This window comes from Protopterus annectens, chromosome 4.part1 (assembly GCF_019279795.1).
Source record: "Protopterus annectens isolate FY-2018-M chromosome 4.part1, PAN1.0, whole genome shotgun sequence".
Classification (NCBI taxonomy): domain Eukaryota; kingdom Metazoa; phylum Chordata; order Ceratodontiformes; family Protopteridae; genus Protopterus; species Protopterus annectens.
Genome location: NC_056734.1, coordinates 814,733,122 through 814,759,341, shown reverse-complemented (window position 1 = coordinate 814,759,341; position 26,220 = coordinate 814,733,122). Strand labels below are relative to the sequence as shown.

Here is a 26,220-nt window from a genome sequence, read left to right as displayed (position 1 = left end):
TGATGATCCTCTCCATAGCCTTGCAGACTAAGCTAGTCAGGCTTATGGGGCGATAGTTTCCAGAGTCCGTGGAGGCTCCATCTTTGTGGAGCGGGACCACTGTTGCTGTACACCATTCTGTGGGCACATATCCTGTAGTGAGGCTGAGATTGTACAGCTGTTTTATTTGAGGGATTAGTTCTTCTTGGAGTCCATGTAGGACGCAACCTGGGACGCCATCTGGTCCCATGGATGCAGTGTTTTTGCTTTGGAGAGGGCCGCCTTCACCTGAGCATCAGAGATGTTTGGGAGGCAGCCCTCTGCCGGGATAGATACTTGCTCTTTTTTGGGGGGGGAGGGGGTGGAGATGTTTGCACTGAACCTGTCTGCCAGGATGTTGGCGATGTCTGTGGGTTCAGTGTATTTTTTGTTGTTTAGAATCAACTCAGAACAAGTCTGGAAGTTGCATCCCAGGTTCCTAACATAACTGAAAAAAGCTGTATGATTGTCTTTAGTGTCCTGAGCAGTTTTTCTCTCGAAGCTGGCCTTGGAGGATTTTATGAGGGATCGTAATTTTTTGCTAGTACTGATCAGGGATGCCTTCTCTATTAGGGATTTTGCTGTATCATGTAGTATCTTCCTCCTTCTGTTGTATAGTTTATTTATGGCTGGGGTCCACAAGACTGGACGCTTGCCTTTGGATGTTTTGGTTTTGTTTGGGATAGCATGATCCATGCATTCCTGGAGATGTCCGTAGAATGCGTTTATATAGGATTCTGCAGTTTGGGCTGTAGTTTCCTCTGGCCCTGGGGCCTTGAAGGATTCCACTTCAGTTTTGAGAAGTGAGAAGTTCGCTTTTGAGCAATTTTTCACTGTGGTTTTCTGGGCTGTGGGTAGGGTCGGGATGTGGACATCCAGTGAAATTAATTTATGGTCTGATCTTACCAATGAGGGATATACTTCAGGTGTGGAGCATAGAGCCCCCATGTCCAATATCAGCACAGCATAGGTGGACTGTTTGGCTAACCTATAGAAACACAGGGTTGTTGTACCCAGCTGATGTCCATAACCATTAGGGTGTCTGCAAAATATCCCAGCTAACAAACTAAATGAGTAGAGAGGTCACACAGACAAACCAATCAGTAAAAACTAAAAGAAAAATCTAGCCTAAGCTCTGCCTGTTGTGTTCCCTAACACCTCACACTTGAAGTGGTTGCCTCCTTCATCTTTTAGCTACAATTCTGGCAACCTTTCATATTTTGGGTAGTCTGATGACAATAAGATTCCTGTCAGTTTTGTTGTGCCATATTCCTGATCTCACTTCCTTGTACTTTCACTACTCCTTGTTTATTGTTTCCCCTCTTCAGGTGTGCTTCTCTTTTCCCTCCCTAGACACAATGTATCCTCTTTATGTCCTTAGCTCCTGATATTTTCCGTAGTCTTCTCACTTAGTCTGCAGCACACCGTTATCAGTCCCCAGATCCTTTCCACTGCTCTTGGTGAGTTTTCCTTTATGAACCCGTGTAGGCAGAGTTAAAGGCAAAGTCATCCTTAGCCCTCACAGTTCCTTCCTTCTTATTTTACATTATTATATTGTCAGGTACAGCTAGATAGAGTGTAAAAGTCATTAATACCTATGTCCACACAGTATTTTTTGTCATCCGGCAAAAGTGAGAGATGTTTGTTTACTAGTTATTGTCTTGACTGTGCAGTATGCTACCTTATGGGTTTCTCCTTGTAATCATAATATAAAGCTACTTTTTTCAATAATATTCACACAATTTTCCATGTGCACATTTTTAAGTATATGTTTGTCTGTTTTCTTTCTTTTTTTTCACAATACAAGAAATGCAGTCTTGTTTTGATTTGTTAGTAAAGACTGCACCATTGTGTCTTTGGCATGTCTCCATGTACCTTCACAGCAAATGAACCTTACCTGCTCATATTTCCCTATTAACAAATTTATAAATGAATGAAATCTAGATATATAGATATTTATATATATATATATATATATATATATATATATATGTATCTATATTAAATATATATATATATATATATATATATATATATATATATATATATATATATATATATATATATATACACACACATAGGTATATGTATATGCATAATATGTTCTGCTGAGGCATTTCATCCTCTCCACCATACAAGTATAGATCGGAATCCTACTGTGTTCTTTATTCCAACTCAGAAGTTGTCATTGACATTAAAGGAGGAGCATAGCAACGAGATGCAAATAGGATTTTTCTTTGTATCAGCTGCTATTTTAGCAGTCTGCTGGCAGACTTTTGCTGTAATACTCACCTGCCCAGTCCAGCGTTTTTATTTATTTATTTTGTTTGTTTACCGGGCAATGTCTGACTGGGCATGAGGCCCATTTTTAGTGGAGGCCCAGGGAGAAAAGCTCCATACATAGAAATAGACAGTTTTAAACAATCAAATTGAACACGTATTAATCAACAATGTACAAAGCAAGTCATTAAAGAAATTAGTTATATAACAATAATTAGCAAATAATTAACAAATAAGTTAACAAATTTAGCAAAAAAAAAATGGCACAGTTAGTGATAAAAATTGACTGCATGAGTTAATAGTGAGAACAGTGTGATACAGTAATTGCAAGACAGAGAAATGCAGTCTACATAACAGTTAAAGACAAAGCAGTGTATGTGTGTACATTGTTAATGAAACTTAGTGCAGATGAACTTGAATTCACCAAAATACATTGAACAAAAATGAGGACAGTGGCAAGTAATGCTTAGTTATTAATTTCTGTCTCCCTTTTTTCTGTAACGTTAATTGAGTTGCATTTAATTTATATTCTGCTAGCCTGATCACCAATTGATTCTCTAGCTCTGTCTTTTCATTTCTGTGCAGTGTGATGGGCGTTCAATCCCATTACCCAGTCTGCAAGGCATTGCAGTGTTGAACATCCCGAGTTATGCTGGAGGCACCAACTTCTGGGGCGGGACAAAAGAAGATGATGTAAGTAGAAATTCCAGTTCCCTTTGCTCTAAGCATCTCTGCTAGAGTACTTTTTATGGACCAAGGCTGCTGCCTATGATTACACTTTGTTGACAGAGTAATGGCCTTTATTGCCAGGCGTGGGGTCCACTGGTTTACATTGTTTTGACTAATGGCATTTGTGAACATTGTTTGCAGCAATTCCATGTTTAGGAGCATTTGCTCCCTAATGGCAGCAGTGTTATTGTGCATGTGCTGTTGCTTCTGTGCTTCACTGTAAACTTTTTGCAGTTGTTTTGTTTATAAAAATGTTGAAATCATGTTCTTTTTTTGTCCTCTTTCCATTTCACCTTTTATCCCCTTTGACCAAACACCCTTTCTCCACTTTCCCGGTTATCTCTTCCCCTTACTTTCTTCTCCCTACTGTCCATCTCTTCTTTCTGCTGTCCCTCCCCCCTTCATTCTGTAGACCTTTGCAGCACCTTCCTTTGATGACAGAATCCTTGAGGTCGTAGCTGTGTTCGGCAGTATGCAGATGGCTGTGTCACGTGTAATAAATCTTCAGCACCATCGCATTGCACAGGTAAAGCTGCATGTTATTGCTTGGCCTCTGCCCCTTGACAATCATCATGTCTGACTGCACTTCTGATAGGGACCAGTGTCCTACATTATCACGTAGTACAGCGGTATCCCAGAGAAGTAACTATTTTAGGATGCAGGTGTTCTTCCTTTGATCTGTATGCAAGCTTTTGAACTTCGAGCTTGAGGCACTTCATTAGTGGTTCCTGTATTTCAAATTAAAGGTCACGTCTAAAGGTTTGAAATGACCTTTTGTTTATGTATAAAAAAAGTTGTTTTGCATCTGTTTACAAATAAAACATTTTTAAATGTTGCTTTCAAATGCAGAAGACAATATATACCAAGCTGTGTTTACAGATTGAATAGTTATGAATGGGTAGGTGGTGTTCATGTCACTTTGGGTTCCAGTTGTAATTTTACTGGATTAGCATAGGTAAGTAATTGTAAATTAGTACTTGCCAAATTGTTACGTTAACAGCTTCGCAAAAAACTAATTTACAGTTACCTACCTATGCTAATTCAGCATTTAGAGCTGAAACCCAAAGTGACTTAACTGCTGCTTGCCCACCGATGAATATTCACGCCATACACTTGTCTCGCTACATTTCGTCTTCTGCATTTGGAAGCAAATTTTAAAAGATTTTGTTTGTAAATAGGTGCAAAACATCTTTTTTATACATAAAAAGTCATTTTGCACCTTTAGTTTAGATCTTATATATTTTTAAAGTTTGTAAAATACACCTTTGTTTTCTTACCAAAAAGTGTTCGCACATATATATATATATATATATATATATATATATATATATATATATATATATAAAGATGCATATGAACACTTTTGTGTTTGAAAAGAAAAAAATGTTTTGCACTTTTTAACATGATCTTTAAACCCTATGAGCACTTGTTTCATCATCTGTGAAGCAGATGTCATCATGTCCTCTGTGCACTCACTATTTGTGTAAAGTACTTTAGTATTTTTTTAATCCCCATGAGCAGTTAAGTTCCTAGTGTAGTGTTTAATTAAATGTCAGTCTTTCAGAATTTTGGGATCCTTTTCAGTTCTTTCATGGGGTGTAAGGGTCTTTATTTGTGCTCTCTTGGTGTCTTTATTGTGCTTCCTTCATGTTTTCATCTCATACATGAACTGTGTTCTTTGTGTGCATAGAACTGATGTCTGTGCATGTTTTTTGTTTGTGAAATATGAGCGGTTTGTATTCTTGGGCATGTTGAGTTGGGAGTTCCTTTACACACACAGAGTTCCACTATATGACGTTCACACGTTTCCTACCATATTATATAGCTGCTGCTCCAGTTGATACATGACAGTAAGTTGAGATTTCTTTGTAGTGTTTGGAGCATTTAGAGCCGACATTCAGAATGTGATGTTGAGTGCTCTGCCATTTGTTCATTGTGATCAATGCCAAAACTTCTGCATTTACTTTCATCGGAAGGTGGAGTGTTTATTATTGTGAAGAAATAGTTATATGTGGAATTAGGCCATGTGAATTTTCCCTTCCCGTATATTTCAAAGTGTTTTTTTAGTGCTCTGTTGTATATTTTTTCTTCCATCACAGATCTGAATTGGATTTGCATTCCTTTGGAAGTTATATTAGGGCTAGTCAAGTTTACATTCGTTGGAAGTGACATTAGGGTATGTATACCAGTGTCATACAAAACTGGGAATCCCTTTTTATTTCCTCAGCTGCAGACTTAGAGAGTCTCTGTTCCTTTTAGATATGTAGTTCTCACTCTACACCTGCGTGAATGCATATCATATCAGTTGCACCTTTCAGAACTGAACTTCTTGAATCATTTATCAGTTCACTAACAAGTACATTATAGTTACTTATGTTAAGGTGTCAGTGTGTCATGCTCAGTTTGCTTGTAATTGTGAACACAGTTTATGTGCAGTTATGAAACTTTAGTAACATATCATTTATGAACATCACTAATTTACATCTATGTAATGTCAGTCTTTTATAGTGCTGTCAATTAATGTCATAGAAAAATGTTACTACAGTTAATCCAGTTCACATAGAAGAATGTCATGTATTTCTGTAATCTGTTGACAGTGTCGAACAGTGAAAATCACAATCCTGGGAGATGAGGGTGTACCTGTACAAGTAGATGGAGAGGCATGGATTCAGCCCCCGGGATATGTGCGAATCATCCACAAGAATAGAACACAGACATTAACCCGAGACAGGGTGAGAATATGAAAGCCTATGTCAGCAGAAATGGTTTGTCATCTACAGCAGCATACTATTTCTGCAGTACATTCTCTGAGTTTTGCACTGTTTATCAAATAAGGAAATAAATTCTTCTGATTTTTTTTTTTTTGCTTTAATGCAACATAGCTGTATTGTATTGTATTATACCATGCCTAAAATGCTGCAGATCACTGATCATTTCAATAATCCCATAAAAACTGTACTATCCTTTAGATATCTAGGGATTTGGCTTCAGCAATCCCTCAACTTTTAGGAACACTTTGTGAACTTCAGGCCCAGGATCAACAACTTGCTGTCCTGGGCACAGAAATTATTCTAATTCCTGTGCCAGAACTGCCATTGATGGAATCCTGCTTGTCCAATTGGAATTTAGTTTGCCACCTTTTGCCACATCTTCTCCAAAAACGACAACATTACTTCAGTTGATCTGTAACAAAATCTGCCTGTTCATCACCAGCTCTCCACATATGGAACATCACAGTGTTACCCTATTAAAAGCCAATTGGCTATCTGTAGAAGGCAGATCAAGCTCCTCATAGGCACCCTACTCTTCATATTGTTTAACCAAGACACCCCATCGTCATTCACCATGAAACTGATTGCACCCACCCTAACTACAACCTCAGAAGCCATGGTAAAGACCTACACTCCAGACGCTTATCTCTAAATTTCATTTCACTGACCGTAGCTTCTAAATCCTGGCTAGGATGTAACTGAAATGTCAGAATAACTGTCGTTACTAACTCAAACAAATTTTGCAACTACAACTCTTTTTTTTTTTTCCCTGTTCCTTGTAATTTGAGAAATCATCTCTGGGATCTGTCTGCAACTTTTACTAATTCACAAAACTTTGACTTTATGGAAAATGTTAAATTACATGGCCTGTTATGAAGTGTACATAAATCTTACATTACTTCTTTCAATATTTTCTGTGATAAATTTATTTGATTAAGGTTATATGAAAACTTTACAGTTGCTATATGTTTAAAATTTTAAAACTATTGTAAGTTTAATATTATCTTTCTAATAAAAATATGATTAACACCTTATTTCTGTAGTTATAAATTTTCATTTCTTGGGTCATGGCTGAAAATGGCCCAAGAATCAGCCCATCTATTTGGTTAAATTTAAAACAAGTAAATAAATACATAAAATGCTAACAATAGCAAAGTAGCTAGGACTAACACAGTCACCAAGAAATTTCCAAAATAACGAGGACCAAAAATAGTGACATATTAGTGATTTACAACAATTCAGGTAGGGTGCAGTAAGACTCAGGTTAATATTAGTGCATATTTGTTTAGCATTCTTTAATGTGAACATTAGTTTATTTTTCTCCTACAGCTCTATTCAGAGTTTTTTTATAAGTTTTGAGTAAGAGCATGAGGAAAAACAAGAGGAAAGGAAATGGAGGGAGTAAAATGTGATGTTCCGTATTTATACCGCAGAATGAAATAAAAAGCACATGCTTTTGTGTGCTATGGAATAGAGAGGTATGCTTAGCTTAAGGTGGGAATATTCTGAGCATCCAAGACACATGAATGGGTCAAAAAGGTAGTTCCCTTCCAAGGCCAGCAGCTTCAGAGATTTAAAAAGAATGGACCAGGTAACACAATGAAGCAAAAGTTATGAATACTGTGAGAACCAATTAACAGTCATTTATGGTATGGTAGGGCGTTTGAAGGAGAGTGAACTAATGAAATTGGTAAAAGGTCTCCCAGAACCATTCTCTGGGGGTTTCTCAGTAGTAACTGTACTTCTTCACCCAAAATCATTTCCTTTGTAGTAGGTGTAACAAATGGAAGGAAAAGTGGCTTTATGTGGGAGGGGCAGTTATGATGTGGTCAGTGTAACTGGCAATACTGTAAGAGAAAAACATTCAAGCTTTTGTACATTCGATTTAGTTGATGTGAGGATATTTTGCTTTGTGACTAAAAAATACTTGCACATGAAATGGAAAAGAAAAAATATCCTGTTTGTTTAACACAGGGCTGAACTGTTGCATTCTGTATTTGTATTTTTATTGTGCTTTTTTGTTTAGGCATTTGAAAATACCTTGAAGTCCTGGGAAGACAAACAACGGTGTGAAATTGTTCGTCCTACCTCCCAAATAACATCACAGTCTGAGATTCTGTCTAATGATGAAGCAGTACAGATCAATGAATTTGGATGCACATCTGGAGCATTAATCCACTGGTAAGAAGTAGTGCACAGTGGACTTTTTTATGTGATATACATGTTTTATTGCCATGCATTGTTCATGTTTTATTGCCATGCATTGTTTACTATGTCTAGCTTCCTTTTGACAGCTGTCAAGGTAGATATCTAGGCCAGATATTGTAGAAAGGTAGATTGTGATTTCCATACAGCCTAGAATGTTTTTATAAGTGTACATGACATAGGTAGTCTCTCTAGCTTAGGTAGTATATCTATGAATTGTAGAAACCTTATCTCAGTAGAGTTAAATGGAACCTAAAACAAAGTATAGCTTAGGCATGCATCCTAGGATATCTTGCTGTTATGTTTACATCCCTTCTTGATAATGGGATTAGTGGTGTACAATTTAACATGCATGGTAAGTTTGTTTCACAGGTAGGAATATCTTTTGGTAATGAATCTGTCCCTCCAAGAATTTCTGTTTATGTAACAATGTAAGGTGAACATTTTGAAGTAAGTGTTCCTAACAGTAGTGTTTTTGCAATGGAAACAGTGCATTAAAACAGGGTCTTCCATAACCCGTAAAGTAAAGCGGAAATTTTCACATAGGCTTGTGTATGAAAGAGGAAAAAAGAGAAATGTTTTTAATCTATCATCAATTTATTCTTTTTTCTGTCTGTCATACATTACACATTAAGAAATTGAGGCATTTCAAGTTATAGGTCAACTAGGTTTAAATGTTTTTATTTATTGCACAAAGCAGTCATCTGAAGTTGTTAATCTTCTTCGTATTCATCACTGATGGGCTCAGAACAGAGTCGGCCTTATACCAAGCTTGCGTGCACCAAAAACTCTTGAGCTAAGCTGCTACCCACAATGTCCTTTACTCATTTACCTCAGATCTCATTTGCCGCGCAGCCATATAGCAGCATTTCACTGAGCTCTCCAGCTAAGTGATTTATCTTCTATATTTACAAGTTTTTATAAACGTTTTTTTCTCGTTTATTGCTTGTTCTTTGATATCCCTTTCATACCGTTGTTGGTATTTTGAACTTTCTACCCTTGTGGTATTACCATTGTTGGTATCTCCTCTCTTTACTTTCTTCATTTTCTCCACTTTCCTCACTCTTTTCCTTTTGTGTGAGCGTGTTTACTGTTATGTCTGAGAAGAAGGAAACTACAGGGTTTAAACACTGCTCTTCTTGCAGTGGTAAAAGTCCGAATAGCGACCTTCATGAAGAGTGTGTGTACTGTGTGGGGGTTCCGCATTTGTCGGCGAAACTCCTGTGTGATACTTGTGCTAGCTTCAGTTAGCGGACACGGAATGAACGTCGGAATAAATTGATTCTGAAGGGCCTGCTTGCATTGCCTTTTTTGGAGGCGATTTCTGTGACGGGAGATCTCGTCCCCTCCTTCTGTGGACAAGAAACATCCTCGCTCAGACCCCTCTTCACCGGCTAGTGACAGAGGTAAAAGCCATAAGCACAAGGCCCAAAAGTCTTCTTCCGAGCACCGTACTGTCTCCTCAGTTCTGACTACATTGGTTCCGAGTTCGGCTCCAGCGAAGCTTACCGAGGTCTCCTCGTCAGCCCCTACCCCGGCACTGACAACTTCAGCGCCATCTACTACCTTGGTTCTGATCAGTTTGTCTGTCTTGGCACCGTCGCCCACCTCTGCTCCGATGTGTGTTCCAACAACATCTTCGGAGCCGTTTTTGACATCCACCCCTGTTGTGACTTCGGCTCCGAGCCCGTTCTCGGCTCCAACCATACCGTTGTTGCCAGTTTCTAAGTTGGAATCGTCTGTGTCGTTCTGTGATACACCATGGACCCGATACTCGTCGTCTGTGGACCCGTTTGCTGGACAAGCCTGCATCCCCTTTTTGGATCGTCCTGATTCCCCCTTAGGGGCATCGGTAGGATCCACCAGGAGCCTTTCAGAATTGGATGTGGTGTGCCTTTTTGACCAGCTGCTGACCGCCAGGGGAATTTCAAATTTGCCTAGACCCTATCCCACTCCAGGCTTTGGGTCTATTACTCCGGCGACGCCTACATACTCTCCTCCCTTGGATCCCTCGGTTCCAAGGCTCATATATCCAACATTTTCTAGAGGGCCCCTTTCCTCTGTGCCAACAACGACAGTGCCTGAGGCCCCGAGGCCCCTTTGGGGGTTGGTTCCGTCGGAACCCACCCTCCCTCAATCTCATGCTTGGGGGGTGGGACCTCCGGTTCCGGTCTCTGTTCCGACTGTGTTATCAGTCTCGGCTTCGGATCAGAGGGTGACTACCGCTCCGAGTTTGCTTGAGGCTCCGTCCTTGGGGGCAGACCGTGTGGAGTGGGGTGTGACCCCAGTTCTGATTTTGTCTTCAGTTCCGGGCTCCCACTCCTCTTTGGGCGGGCCTGCTTTCTGGGTGATGTAGAGTGTGCTTGCTTCTAGCAATCCTCCTACATCGGTTATTCCCCAATTTCCTTCTGAGCCGCAGCTGTCCAAGGCCACCCTCCCAGGACTCCGAGAGCACAAGGCCCAGGAAACCCCTGTCCAGGGTATTTCCCTTTCTGAGTGTTCCTCTTTGGATGCTCCCACTGAAGAACCCCCTCGGAAACGGGTGTGTAAGAGGAAACACATGGACTCCCCAGAGGAGTCCCTCACGGAAGATACGTACTACGATCATGGGGAAGGATGTCCTTCAAGGATGCATCTGCAGTCCTAACAAATGGGTTGTCCTGGCCTCAGGCAGCCCTTCGGTCGGCCGGATTCCAAAGTCTGGGTCTGGCCTCGGCTGATGTCGCACTTCACCCGACGTCATAGCTGCAGTTCTTCGGGTATAAAGGTATCAGCCGACGCCATTTTCCTCAGTCTTTCTTGCCGCGTGGTGCCCGAAGCAGAAGCTGTTCGCAAGTGCCGGTCGGTCAGAACCAGAGATTGCTACTACCGAAGACTTCTAAAAAGCTAAGTACCCCGTTGGGGACTCTTTCTTGCCTCAGCCGATGTCAGAAAAAGTGAATAACTGTTTAACTTGTGGGAAACAAATACCTCATAAAGATTTCCACTCTTACTGCCTACCTTCAAAACCAAAAGTTCTGTGCTATGACAAAGTTCCACCAAACAGCAAACAGCAAAATCCAAAAAAGAAAGAAGAATGGCAGGACACTGCTGGATTAACTCCTTTTATTAAAACAACCAAAACATCCAAGGATAAGCGCTTTCGGGTGTGATACCCTTCATCAGATAAAGAGAACAAACATTACCACTGTTTTAAATTAAAATGCCAACCAATCAGCAATCAGTAAATTACCCGCCTTTTTAGTAGGGCGGGTTTCAAAGGAACCATGTCATTTAACCCTGGGCTCCTATGAGCCCTCAGCTCCAAGATCCATTCAGATTCAAGGGATTCTGTCATCAACCTTATGTCTCCTCCCTATTATTTAACCTTACGTTAACCACAGCCCTGAAGCTGAAAGTATGTGTTGAGTGCTGTTCAATGTGCCTATAAAGAGCATTATGCTCATTTTATTTCTGATATTGGAAAGATGCTGTAAAATTCTGATCTTAAACATATTATTGGTCTTCCCAACATAATATGCTGCGCATTGTTCACATGTAGCCAAATAAACTATGTTACTTGTCCTGCAGGTAGCCCTTGCCTTAAGATGGTATAACCTTCCAGTAACAGGATGTTTAAAAGTTGCATTCTTATTGATAGACGGACAGGCTTTACATAAGCCACAGGGAACACTGCCTGGGCTCTCCTTAAATAAATTGGATGTAGTAAAAGCCTTTTCATTACAAAGGATGTCCTTCAAATTCTTATTTCTTTTGTATCCAAAGCTGGGTCTGGTTCCTAATAGATCCTTTAGCTTATTGTCACTTCTTAAGATGTTCCAGTTTTTAAAAATTATATTTTTTATATCTTTGGTATTGCTACTATAGGTGACAAACAACTTAGGTTCCCTTTTTGTGGAGCTTTGGCCTTGGATTCAACGAGCTCTTGTCTGATCCATGGTTTGTATTTACTATCCCTTTTCTGCCTGCTATCATTGATGACTTCACTAATCATCCCTCTTTGTATCCTCTGTCCAAAAACATTGCTTCAAGGACTCTATCTCTTTCTCATACTCTGTATCATTCATTGATATCCTAGATATTCTGCCTGCCTGGCCCTGAACTATGTTGGGGAACATATGACGGGATGCATGCTATCAAAGCATAGCAAACTGTTTTTCCAGCAATCCTTTCTAAATAACTTCGATGAAAACCATTGCTAGTTTGTGTAATACTGACATCCAAAAATCTATGCTGGTATCAGAGAAATTCAACTTAAATCTAAGGAAGGATGTAGTGGAATGTAGATAGCTGACAAAATCTATTAACATGTCTGCCTCACCCTCCAAAAGAAAAACATCGTCTACAAAGCGTGTATACATATACACATGTTGTTTCCATAATGGATGTTCTAAAATTACATCTTTCTCCCAAAACCAAAGGACCAGGTTGGTATGTATTAGCACAGGGGGTGCCCATAGCTACCCCCTGTGCTTGTCTATATATTTGCTTGTTCCCTATAAAGACATTATTCTCTAAGACCAAGGCCAACATCATCTTAACTGAGGATATATTGTTGTCCTCCTCACCCAAGTCACTCAGAACCCCACCTATGGCTTGGATACCAAAGTCATTACTGATCACAGTAAAAAGATTATGGACATCCAACGTCACCATTAAAAGTTTTCCCTGTGGCTTATTATGATTGAACCTGCCTACCCTTCTAAGGAAATCACCAGTGTCTTTCAACACAGAGGTTGCTTTATCTAGAAGTGGTCGAAGTGTATATTCTACCCAGATGGAGATATGCTCCGTGACCCAGCCTCTGCCCGAGACAATGGGTCTGAATGGGGGGTCTTCTACTGATTTATGAATTTTTGGCAGAGCTTTAAAAATAGGTATAACTGCTTTTTCTATCCAAAGAAATTGTGGCATCTCATCACTTATTAGCATATCAAAATTTAACCTCTTCAAGCTGTTGTGTACTTCATCCACTAGCATCTTGACACCTATGGGGTTGAGTGGAACATAGACTTTCTTATCTAATAACAACCCCTGAATTTTCTGTTGGTAAAAGGTGGTGTCCATCACCACTACGGCACCCCCTTTATCAGCCATTTTTATAACCAAATTGTTGTTAGAGCCCAAAGAGGGGATGATTAGTGAAGTCATCAATGATAGCAGACAGAAAAGGGATAGTAAATACAAACCATGGATCAGACAAGAGCTCGTTGAATCCAAGGCCAAAGCTCCACAAAAAAGGGAACCTAAGTTGTTTGTCACCTATAGTAGCAATACCAAAGATATAAAAAATATAATTTTTAAAAACTGGAACATCTTAAGAAGTGACAATAAGCTAAAGGATCTATTAGGAACCAGACCCAGCTTTGGATACAAGAGAAATAAGAATTTGAAGGACATCCTTTGTAATGAAAAGGCTTTTACTACATCCAATTTATTTAAGGAGAGCCCAGGCAGTGTTCCCTGTGGCTTATGTAAAGCCTGTCCGTCTATCAATAAGAATGCAACTTTTAAACATCCTGATACTGGAAGGTTATACCATCTTAAGGCAAGGGCTACCTGCAGGACAAGTAACATAGTTTATTTGGCTACATGTGAACAATGCGCAGCATATTATGTTGGGAAGACCAATAATATGTTTAAGATCAGAATTTTACAGCATCTTTCCAATATCAGAAATAAAAATGAGCATAATGCTCTTTATAGGCACATTGAACAGCACTCAACACATACTTTCAGCTTCAGGGCTGTGGTTAACGTAAGGTTAAATAATAGGGGAGGAGACATAAGGTTGATGACAGAATCCCTTGAATCTGAATGGATCTTGGAGCTGAGGGCTCATAGGAGCCCAGGGTTAAATGACATGGTTCCTTTGAAACCCGCCCTACTAAAAAGGCGGGTAATTTACTGATTGCTGATTGGTTGGCATTTTAATTTAAAACAGTGGTAATGTTTGTTCTCTTTATCTGATGAAGGGTATCACACCCGAAAGCGCTTATCCTTGGATGTTTTGGTTGTTTTAATAAAAGAAGGAGTTAATCCAGCAGTGTCCTGCCATTCTTCTTTCTTTTTTGGATTTTACTGCCTACCTTGTTTAGGCCCAGACCACGACGTAGCAGCTTGCCTAGCCTGTGCTTCCTTCAACCGACGAACACTTAGACGTCGGTCGGAGTTTGCAGAGGAGTTTTTCGGCTCCGCTTTTGCTTATATCATGCCGTCGGAGACTCCAACTTCACATTTAGCTAAAAAGTGTAAGGAAAAGGACCGACACTCGCGGTCCGCGATTTCGGCCGAAACCGCGGCTAAGCCTACCGCGAGTGTCTCGGTTTCAGCTGAAGCCGAGTCCGCGGTTCTTCCTTCGGCCGAAAGCATGCCTCCTTCTACCGAGGCCTCTTCCAGCTTGGCTGAATCTGCTACTGAAAATCTACCTGCTCTTACTGTTTCTCAGGATTTGTCAGATACTATCCCCTTAGATGTATCTACTCCTGCACGTGGAGCTGCTAGGCCCCCTGCTTCCATGTCAATTAAGGCCTTTGCCAGGGCTAAAGCAGCTAAATCTTCAAAGGCCGTGCCTGCTAAAGCCCCCTCTCACAGGCCTAGCTCTAGTGCTCAAATGCTTAGTCTAGCAGAGGATCTCATTTCTATGATCAGGGGAACCCAGTTTCACCCTGACAGGGCCTCTCACCCACCTCCAGAGAAGAGGCTTAGAGCAGAGCCCCCTGAGCCAGTTTCTTCAGATTATTCCTCTGATGATTCAGAAAATACAAATCCTCCAGAGGGCCCTTATTCTCCATATGAGGACTCTGATGCAGAGGATTCCAATACCTTCTGCCTCTCCTCCTGAGGAATTTTCTTTTGGGGAAACCTTGCATGCTATGAGGGAACAATTTCAATGGCAGGGCCAGGATTTTTCAGACTCTAGGAAAAGGCTTAGGACCTTTTTGCATTTACCACAGCATAGGCCTTTAGCTATTCCTCCAGTACTTTCAGTTGTGGATGATGCATTTAATGATGCTTGTACTTCCCCTGACTCACTGCCTCCGGCCCCTGCTAAGCCCGACAGATACTACAGGGTTCCGGACACACATTATCATTTGTATAAGGCTCCTATTGCAGATCCTGAAACTATTTCACAGGGCCCCAAAGCTGTAGCAGTTGCCTCTGCCAAAAACCCCCTCCCCTCTGAAAGAGAATCTAGGGCATTGGAAAGATGGGGTAAAAAGTTTATACTTCTGCTACTCTTTCGGCTAGGGCCTTAAACTGTCAATTCCACATGATTCAGTATCAGGAATTTCTGTTAGATCAGCTTACTAAAAAACTGTCCGCACCTGAACCTTTAGACCGTAAGTCCCTTCAGGATTTGGTGCATAACACTCAGCAGGTCAGTAATCATTCCTTAAAATGCGGCTATGATGCACTGGAGGCTTCCTTTAGATCAGCTATGACTGGTATAGTAATCAGAAGGCATGCATGGTTAAAAGAACAATCCTTACCAGACCATGTAAAGTCAAAGCTTCTAGATGCTCCCATGGAAAAGCACAGTTTGTTTGGTTCCCCTGCACAGCAAGTGTTGAAGAAGGTGGAAGAAAAAGCTAAATCTGTCCAGACAGTCAAGGATTTCTTACAGGTCCAGCCTCCGAGGTTTAGTAGGAACTGGCCTTCCAAGAATTGGTCCTTTCCAGACACCACCAGAGCACAGAGAAGCAGAAATAGACGCCCTAGAGGCAGAGGTCAATCCAGAGGTGCCTACAGGGGACGTCAGTGGCAGCCTAACAGCCAGAGAACTACTGCCACAGATCCAGCCACTACCACTTCTACAGGACAATCACAGTGACTTGGCTCTGAAACCGCCTACCAGGGAACAACTGGCAGCACCCTTAGGCGGAAAATTAGCCTTATTTTCAGTAAATTGGCATTACATTACAAGAGACAAATGGATTTTACAGACAATAGACAAAGGCTACAGGTTTCACTTCCATACTCTTCCAAGGAAGAGAGGAATGCCAAACCTACCTCCAAACCAAAGGACAAACGCTCTACAGCAAATAGACCACTTGCTAAGGATGAGAGCTATAGAAAAGGTACCGGCTATGGAACAAGGACAAGGATTTTATTCAAGGCTTTTCCTAGTACCAAGAAAGGAAAAACAATGGAGACCTATCCTCGACCTGTCCGCTCTAAACACATATCTCATTGTTCCAAAATTCAAAATGCTGACCCTACAGCAACTTCTTCCCATGCTGGACAAGTAGTCTTGGCTGGTGACTCTGGATCTCAAGGAGGCATACCTGCACGTCCCCATACGACCAAATTGCATTGCAGAAGATACCTCAGATTTCTTGCAGGATCAGAGCATTATCAAATCTCAGCATTGCCTTTTGGCTTATCTACTGCGCCCAGAGTATTCACGAAATGCCTGGCATCAGTAATTGCTCATTGCAGGCTTCAGGGAATTCAAATTTATCCATACCTGGACGACTGCCTGTTACAAGCGGACAGCAAAGACAAATTAACAAAAGATTTGAAAAAGGTTATTCACCTGTTGCAAGCCCTGGGATACACAGTCAACACAAAAAAGTCAAGGCTGATACCATCCCAAAAGATAACCTTCCTGGGTGCAGAACTGGACACATCAAACCAGATGGCATTCCTCACAGCAGAAAAACAGAAGCAGCTACCACTCTATTTCATGGCATTAACAACGCAGAACCAGCTTACAGCAAGGAAAATCCTGCAAGCCCTGGGTTACATGGCATCCTGCATAATATTAATCCCACAGGCCAGACTACATATGAGGAAGTTACAATGGTACCTGAGGAATTTATGGTCTCAGCACAAGCACAGCCTAGAAACCAAAATTCCAATAATTCCATGCCTGAAGCAAGAATTCCAGTGGTGGGCCCAGGCCTGTCAATTGAACAAAGGACTGCCCTTCCACAGGCCTCACCCAACCCAGACTATCACCACGGACGCCTCAGACCTCGGTTGGGGGGCACACATGGTGGACAAGTGCATTCAAGGCTTATGGACTCCAGACCAGATGAACCTACACATAAATCAAAAGGAAATGCTGGCAGTAAAACAGGCAATTCAGACATTCAGACCATTTCTACAACAGGGTCATTTGCTGATAAGGACGGACAACACCACAGTTATGTGGTATATCAACAAACAGGGAGGCACACATTCATATCCTCTATGCCGGATGGCAATGGACCTCTGGAATGTGGCCCTGAGCCTCAACATTCAGCTCCAAGCCATATTCATGCCAGGAAAAGAAAATATACTAGCAGACATCTTAAGCAGAACCACCACGGATGCCCACGAATGGATGCTGCATCCAGACATCTTCAAAACCATCACAAGGAAATGGGGACTGCCAGAAATAGACCTGTTCACATCCCCGCACAACCACCAATTGAAAAAATTCTGCACAAGGACATACCACCCACTTGCTTGGAAGGTGGACTCCCTATTCTTCAGTTGGGAAAACCTGACAGCATATGCATTCCCACCTCTTCCTTTGATGCACAAAGTGCTACTGAAGATCAAAGAAGATCACCCAAGGATCATCTTGATAGCTCCAGATTGGCCGAGGCAACATTGGTACCCGCTACTGAGGAGTATGTCCCGGGAACACGCATGGCCTCTACCCCTAATACCTCTACTGCTAACACAGAACAACTTCAAAATCCTGCATCCAAACTTGAAAACACTGCAGCTAGCTGCTTGGAACATTACATAAGGAAATATAACCCAGATTTATCTCAAAGGGTTAAAGACATTATCTTGGAGGCTCGCAGACCCTCAACAAGGAAAACTTATTCAGCAAAATGGAAAAGATATCTCATTTGGAGTGCAACAAAAGGAGTAGATGCATCATTGGCAAACATAGCTAACATCCTGGAATACTTAGCAGAGCTTTTCCACAATGGTCTGTCTTACTCCTCCATTAAGATTCATGCATCAGCAATTTCAGCAGAATACAACATGGATCCTCCAGTCTTCTCTCAACCTCTACTCAGGCAGTTTCTCAGAGGAATTAAAAATGTAAAGCCACCAAGGAAACCACCATTACCTACATGGGACTTGAACTTTGTGTTAGAAAAGTTGACACTCCCCCCTTTTGAACCAGCAGCAACAGCAGAATTACAGTACTTATCTTGGAAGACTGTATTCCTGCTTGCAATCACTTCAGCTAGAAGGGTTTCTGAATTACAGGCTTTAATGGCAGTACAGCCCTTCCTTATCTTTCATCAGGATAGAGTGTCCATGAGAACTAATCCTACCTTTATGCCTAAGGTGGTCTCCAGGGTATCATTAAACCAAGCAATACACCTACCAACATTCTTCCCCAACCCACAGAACAGGGGGGAAAGATTGCTGCATACCTTGGATGTGCACAGACAATTGCGCTACTACCTGGACAGAACCAAGAACAATAGAAAAACTGACCAGCTTCTGGTAGCATATTCAACAGGAATGGAAGGAAAAGCAATTTCAAAGCAAACAATCTCAAAATGGATAGGAAATTGCATTAGATTTTGTTACTCTTTTCATGGAAAGGCAACTCCAGAAAACATCAGACCTCATTCCACAAGGGCTACAGCCACTACTACAGCCTTCTTACGAGGAGTGGCTACCAAAGACATTTTAGAGGCTGCTACTTGGAGCTCCGTGCATACATTTGCCAAGCATTATAATCTACCTTTATACTCCAGATCCCGAGCAGGTTTTGCCACTGCTGTTTTGCAAGGGATCTTAACTACACCATAAACTCTTAGTGCCTCCTTAGTGCCTCCTCCCCAGTTTGGCTATGGTATTCTACCCATTTGTTAGGACTGCAGATGCATCCTTGAAGGACATAGTACAGTTTTGTACCTACCATAAATGTAGATGTCCGAGAGGTATGCATCTGCAGTCAGGATTACCCACCCTCCTTCCCTCTGTGGTACTCCTAGGGTATTTGCCCATCTTGTAGCTAGCTGGGGGATCTATTATGGTGTATTTGTTTGTATATATGTATATACATGTTCATTTCTATTTGCTCTCTATTGTTTGGAAACATTTGCATTTATCCAAATTTAGCCTTCCTAGAGGGCACCTGGCATCTGGGGCAAGAAACACTGAGGAAAATGGCGTCGGCTGATACCTTTATACCCGAAGAACTGCAGCTATGACGTCGGGTGAAGTGCGACATCAGCCGAGGCCAGACCCAGACTTTGGAATCCGGCCGACCGAAGGGCTGCCTGAGGCCAGGACAACCCATTTGTTAGGACTGCAGATGCATACCTCTCGGACATCTACATTTATGGTAGGTACAAAACTGTACTATCCCCATGGTCACCCCTCGATGATGTCTCCTTTGGAAACATCATGGAAATCTTAAAACAAAGGGGTGACTGGAAACCCTCCAATCCTTCCTCGGAGGAATCCGTATTCCTGCAGGCCATTCGCTCTTGGCCCTCTACTTTTTGGGTGATTCCCCCTGCCGATGAATTGGTTAAGCTCATCGTGCAGCAGGTGTGGAAGAACCCGGACTCCGTTGAGGCCATCCCCAGGAGATCAGACAAGGTACTCTCCCATCCGGAGGATCAACCCCATTGGTCTAGAGGATTTCCGGTGGATGCTGTGGTGGTGGCAGCGGCAGCCACAAAAAAGGACCTTGCGGAAGAGAGTCCTGCTGTTCACCCACCCAACAGAGAGTCGCCCGGGCAGTGGACAGGTTAGGGAAGCAAATTTTTGCGTCAGCGACCTTTGCAGTTAGGTCTCTGAACTTTTTGGCACATTTTACGAGGCTCCAGAGAGATCTTATTTCCGAACTCTCCGGAACCCTCGCTGGCCAAGTATCGGATGGAGCACGAGATAAAGTTGCTTCCCAACTTGCCAACCCAGAGTCAGTGTCCAATTCATCCATGAGGTTGCTGCCGCACGCATCCGAAGGAGCAGCTAGGGCTGCGGGTGCAGGCGTAGTCATGAGACGCCACGCCTGGATGCGCATTTGTGACCTCATGGACTCCAAGTCTTCCTTTTTAAATGCCCCTATAGAACCATCAGTTCTGTTCGGTCTTAAGGTCAAGTATGCATTGGCCAGGTGCGAACAAGATGGGAAGACCTTGTCTGCCATTGGCCTATGCTTTTCCAACCTCAGCGTTCCTTCTCCAGGAATCAGAGGAGCGGCAAGATGTGGCACAAGAAGTCTCAAGGTCCTTTCCATGGCGCACGTGGTGAGGACTCCTCCAGAGGCAGAGGGGGTTCTAATAATGGAAGATGCCCCTTTCGGGGCAGAGGGGTCCCCAGAACCAGGGGTCCAGAGATTCCTTCTCGGGTAGACCGTATCAGCACTCGTGAAGCGCTGCCCAATTGCTTTCCTCTGGAAGAAGTCGGGGTGTGTTTTTCTCTGCACCAAGCTTCCTGGCTCTCTATTACAAACGATCAGTGGGTGCAGAGAATCATTACCAGAGGCTACCATATTACCCTAATATCTTATCCAAGACCTCCAAAATCCGTTCCCGATGTTCCACCCAGTCAAAGGGAGGAGGCAGCTTCCAAAATACGAAAGCTATGTCAAAAACGAGCCATCCAACAGGTCCCCCCAGATCAGTGCGGATCAGGGTTCTACTCAAGATTCTTTTTGGTGGCAAAGAAGACAGGGAACTGGAGGCCCATTCTGGATCTCAGCCAACTAAACAAATCAGTAGTTCAGACCAAGTTCCGCATGGTCACAATTCAATCCATCCTTTCCTTTCTGTGGGAGGGTGTGTGGATGTTGCCTCATTAAATCTCCGGGATGCGTATTATCATGTCAAGATGGACAAGCACTCCAGGAGCCTCCTTCGCTTCCGGTTGGGAGCCAATCACTACCAATTTAGAGCCCTGCCTTTCGGTCTTTTGACAGCCCCCAGAGTGTTCACGAAATGCCTTGCAATGGTAACAGCTCATCTGAGACTTCAGGGATTCCAGGTGTTTCCGTACCTTGACAATTGGCTCCTCTCCACCCCCACCAAGCATTTACTGTTCAGGGCCCTCCACTACACCCTGGTTCTAGCGAAGTCACTGGGCATCACCATACATTGGGAGAAATCCAGCCTTCAACCATCACAACAGTTGGAATTCATAGGGGCAATATTCAACACCCAGTCAAGCCTGATCTCGCTTCCTCTTCACAGGCTTCAGAGATTAAGGGCACAGGTTCAAGTGATACTCTGTCGAAGAAATGTGTCTGCAAGGGAAGTTCTCCAAGCCCTGGGGTCTATGGCTGCAGCCATCCCTATTGTTCCCTTAGCCAGACTACACAAGAGATTACAACACTGGCTCCTTCAGGCCAAGTGGATACTCAATCTTCACCCCCCTGAGCTCACAGATTCTCATCAAAACACTTGCAAACGATCTCTTCTGGTGGATGAGTACAGACGAAAATCTTTGGTGTCGCCCCTTCCAGGCTCCCCAACCCAGCGCCACAGTGACCACGGATGCTTCCCTGATGGGGGGGCACTTCCAGGGGAAGTCAGTCCAAGGCATGTGGGCCGATGTAGAGGTCAACTTGCATATCAGTGTCCCAGAGTTGAGAGCGGTGCTATTGGCTTTGCAAGCTTTCCATCCGCTCCTTCCATCCAGAACGATTGCTGTCCAGTCAGACATGTCCATGGTCTGGTACATAAACAAACAGGGAGGGACCAAATCCTACCCCCTATGTCATGAAACCATGAGAATCTGGCAGTGGGCGATAGATTCCAACCGCTTTCTGATCGCAACGCATATGCCGGGGAGCTCCAACGTGATTGTGGACAGGCTAAGTAGATGCATTCTCCATCCTCACGAGTGGTCTGTCAACCCGAGTGTGGCGGAGGAAGTTTACAGCCATTGGGGCCAGCCATGCTGCGACCTTTTCGCCTCCCCCTCAAACACAAAATGCAGCAGCTACTTTGCCCTCTTTCCCCCTCTCGGGGAGTCACCGAGAGACACTTTGATTCACGATTGGCCCACGGGTCTCCTTTATGCTTACCATCTGATTTTTCTGATCCCCCTTGTTCTAAGAAAAGCTATTCGTTTGAGAAGCAAAGTGAACCTCATTGCCCCGTTCTGGCCTCATCAAGTATGGTTTCCCTTCCTCCGACCTCATCTGTTACAACCTCCTTGGATCCTAGACACTCGTCAGGACCTCATATCTCACCCACAAGGGCTGACTCCCCCGAATCTGTCCACTCTCAAGCTGACAGCTTGGTTTCTCCACTTCCGTTAGTTGCCAGGCATGAAACCCTCTCTTCATCCGTACGTGATATTATCTTGGCCTCTCATAAACCATCCACCAGGAAACTTTACAGGGTAAATGGAAAAGATTCTCTATTTGGTTACATAATCAGAAGCTAGACCTGTTCTCAGCCCCTATTCTTCATTACCAGGCTGAACTGTTCGACAATGGGGCGTCAGCTTCCACCATTCAAATCCATCTAGCAGCTGTTTCCAACTTCCATAATGGCTCAGATGGAGACCTGCTTATTTCCACTTGCCTTTGCAAGACTTTCCTCAAGGGTATTTTCCACAGCAGGCCTCCCATCAGGCAACCGGTGGAGGCATGGAATCTGTCCTGGGTTCTGCAGTCTCTTTCTCTGCCCCCTTTTGAACTGGCTGCGACATGTGATCTAAAATTCCTGTCATGGAAATCCTTATTTCTGGTGGCTATAACCTTAGCCGGACGAATTTCTGAATTACAAGCATTATGTATCAAGAGCCCTTATCTGATCTTTCATAAGGACAGAGTATCAATTCGTTCTAACCCATCCTTTCTCCCCAAAGTGGTTTCTGACTTTTTGATTACCCAGTCCATTGAGCTCCCTGTGTTCTTCCCAAATTACTCTAACAAGGGAAATACTGCCAACATTCCTTGGATGTTCATTGACAATTACGATTCTATCTGGACAGAACTAAATCCTTTTGCAAGTCAGACCAGCTTTTCATCTCCTTTGCGGGTCCTAGAATGGGAGGTGCAGTATCGAATGTTACTTTGTCTAAATGGCTCCAGGATTGCATTGCCTTCACATATTCACTTAAGGAGTGATCTAAGCCTGGTCAAATCAAAGCTCACTCAACTAGGGCTATTGCAGCATCTGTTGCCTTCCACTCTAGGGCCTCCATGGATGACATTTGTGCAGCTGCCATTTGGGCTAAGCCCCACACCTTTATCAAGAATTACAAATTGGATCTGATCTCCAGGGGAAGAGTGGTCTTTGGTTTAATGGTTTTCAGGAATGTTCTTCCATAAGGGCCACCCAGGTTTTCCAAGTAGCTGGGGACTCTGTCCCGTCAGTGATGAATAGGAAGAAGATTAACAACTTCAGATAAAGAAGTTATGTCTTACCATAACATTCCATCTGAGTTGTTGATCTTCTTCCAGTCATCACACCCACCCACCGACTCCCTCCAAAGGTTTGTGGCGGATCTTCTGGGTCTTTGTGGTGTCTTAGGGTTTCTGCACAGAGATGGCCTCTCTGACTTGTTTCTTCTTCTATATGTTGCATGCAAACTTGATCTGAGGTAACTGAGTAAAGGGCATTGTGGGTAGCAGCTTAGCTAGAGAGTTTTTGGAGCATGCAAGCTTGGTGTAAGGCTGACTCTGATGTTCTTCGTCTTCCCTTGCTGCAGTCCTGACTATTGGGTATAGTCCGCGTCCCAGTCGGCCCGAATACCAGAGTATAAGGCTGACGTCGGTCATGGCGCCTTAGACTGACGTCAGTACGTCAGGGTACTAATGCGCATGACCGACGCCATTTCCTCAGTCTTTTTTGCCGCATGGTCCGATGCAGAAGCAATTTTGCGAGTGCAGGTTGGCGTTCTGAGATTTTCCGAAACCGGAGTTTCAGACCGAAAACAGAGTTGGCTAAGTAACCCGTTGGGGAACATTTTGGTTTTTTCTTGCCTCAGTATTTAACCGGATGTCAGAAAAAGTGAATAACTGTATTTCTTGTGGGAAGCAGATACCGCATAGGGATTATCATACATTGTGTATACCTTGTTTAGGGCCTGAGCACGACGTTGTTGGTTGCCGCTCTTGTGCTAGATTTAACAAGCGCACTATTAAGAGGAGGCTTGATTGTGCTAGGTTAGTGTTTGGGAAGCGTTGCAATTATAATATGCCGGGGGATGCTCCGACGCCTGCTTCATCCAAGAAGCGCAAGGACAAAACAGTGAAGCCTAGGGGTGAGGAACCGGCAGTCCCGGACGCCGGTCCTTTAGAAGGCTCAGGGGAGCCAGAGGTTTTGCCAGGAGTCTCTATGGAGTCTCAGGCAGATACTTTACTGTTACAGGATGTGCCCTCTCAGGAGGTAGGCCAGGCTGAGGGGCTTCTCAGGTAACTGTTCTTCCCTCTCTTCCCAAGGTAGTTAGGGCCTCTCCTTCTGTTGCCAAAGCTTCTTTTAGAGGTAGGCCAAGTTCAGCTTCTGTGGGGGCTTCTCCTAGCATTTCGGCTCTGTGCCTAAGAAACATATGCTTAAAATGGCAGAAGATTTGATTACTCTGATTAGAGGTTCTATGCCCCACCTGATAAGAGGCCTAGGGTGGAACAGGAGTTTGATAGTTTTGAACAGTGTTCACAGGCTTCAGAGTCTTCTGTGGAAGACTTGCAAGAGTTTCCTACTTATTCTGATTCTGATGTGGATGATTCCACTCCTTCAGCTTCTCCTCCTGAGGATTTTTCATTTTCAGAGACTCTTCACTCCATGAGGGAGCACTTTAAATGGGAAGGCCAAGATTACTCTGACTCCAGAAAAGGCTTAGGGAATTCTTGTTTTTGCCCCAGCATAGGCCCTTAGCTATTCCTCCTCTGTTGAAGGGGGGGGAGGATGGTTTGGCAGAGGCTTCTGTGAAGCCTGACTCCTTGCCTCCTGCTCCTGTTAAGCCTGATAGGTATTATAGGGTGCCCAAGCTCATAAGTATTTGTTTAAGAGTCCCAGGGCGGACCCAGAAACTGTTTCTCAGGGGCCTAAAGGTGTTAAAGCTTCTGTGGTTAAAAATCCTGTACCCTCTGATAAAGAGGCAAGGGCTTTGGATAGGTGGGGTAAGAAAGTATATACTTCTTCCACTCTAGCCATGAGGGCGTTGAATTGTCAGTTTCATATGCTGAAATATCAAAATTATCTCCTTTCACAATTGAAATCTAAGGTGGATGCTTTGGCGGAAGGTATTGAGTGTAAAGAATTGCTGGATTTGGTTCATGTGTCTGAACAAGTGGGTAAGCATTCTTTGCAGTGTGGTTTTGATGCTGTTCAGGCCTCCTCGAGGGTGGCTGCTACTAGTTCTGTTCTTCGCAGACATGCCTGGTTGAAGGATCAGAATTTAGCTGAGCATGTTAAGACTAGGATTTTGGATGCTCCTTTACAGTCTGATGTGTTGTTTGGACCGCCTGTGGAAGCAGTTTTAAAGAAAATGGAGGACAAAGCTAAGTCTATGCAGACTGTTAAAGATTTTGCAGGTGCAGCCTCCAAGTTTAGTAGAAATTGGCCTGCTAAGGGGTGGACATATCCTGCTTATGGTTCCCAGTCTAGGGGTAGGTCTAGACGTGGTAGGGGCAGGGCTCAAGGTTCTTTAGGCCTAGATCAGACAGTTCACCTGCTCAGACTTCTGGTGAGGGCAGGGGTCAGTCCTTTCGTAAGCAGAACCAATGACCTGCCTTTTCAGCTGCCAGTGGACTCTCGCCTGGCAGCTCCTTTGGGAGGAAGATTGTCTCTTTTCAAAGAAAATTGGGATTTAATCACTCAAGACAGATGGGTGCTGGATATTATTCATCACGGTTACAGATTTTATTTCCACACAATGCCCCTTTCAAAGGCATGCCAGATGTTCCTCCTCCACAAAGAAAAGAGGCTCACAAGCAAGTTTCTCAGTTACTCCAGATAGGGGCCATTCAGCCAGTCCCTGTATCAGAAAGGGGCTTCGATTTTATTCTCGCCTGTTCCTAGTACCAAAGAAGGGGAACACGTGGAGACCAATTCTGGATTTATCTATCCTCAACACTTATCTGGACATTCCCAAGTTCAAGATGTTGACGTTACAGCAACTGTTACCTCTGCTGGGCGAGGATCACTGGATGGTAACTTTGGATCTCAAGGAAGCTTACCTTCATGTGCCTATAAGGCTAAGTTGCAGAAAGTATCTGCGGTTTCGAACTGGAGATTTTCATTATCAGTTCTCTGCATTGCCCTTTGGCTTATCTACTGCCCAG

The 26,220-nt window shown here is 43.2% G+C and overlaps 1 protein-coding gene across 1 annotated transcript in view; it reads left to right on the top strand.

The window, feature by feature from the left end:
* The window catches only part of DGKD (diacylglycerol kinase delta), a 1,200,459-nt gene that overhangs the window by 1,022,365 nt on the left and 151,874 nt on the right, over positions 1-26,220 (top strand). Inside the window, exons 21-24 of the mRNA XM_044070581.1 lie at positions 2,884-2,991; positions 3,440-3,553; positions 5,625-5,759; positions 7,825-7,979. Coding sequence (XP_043926516.1) covers positions 2,884-2,991; positions 3,440-3,553; positions 5,625-5,759; positions 7,825-7,979 — 512 coding nt within the window. The remainder of the gene's footprint in view (positions 1-2,883; positions 2,992-3,439; positions 3,554-5,624; positions 5,760-7,824; positions 7,980-26,220) is intronic.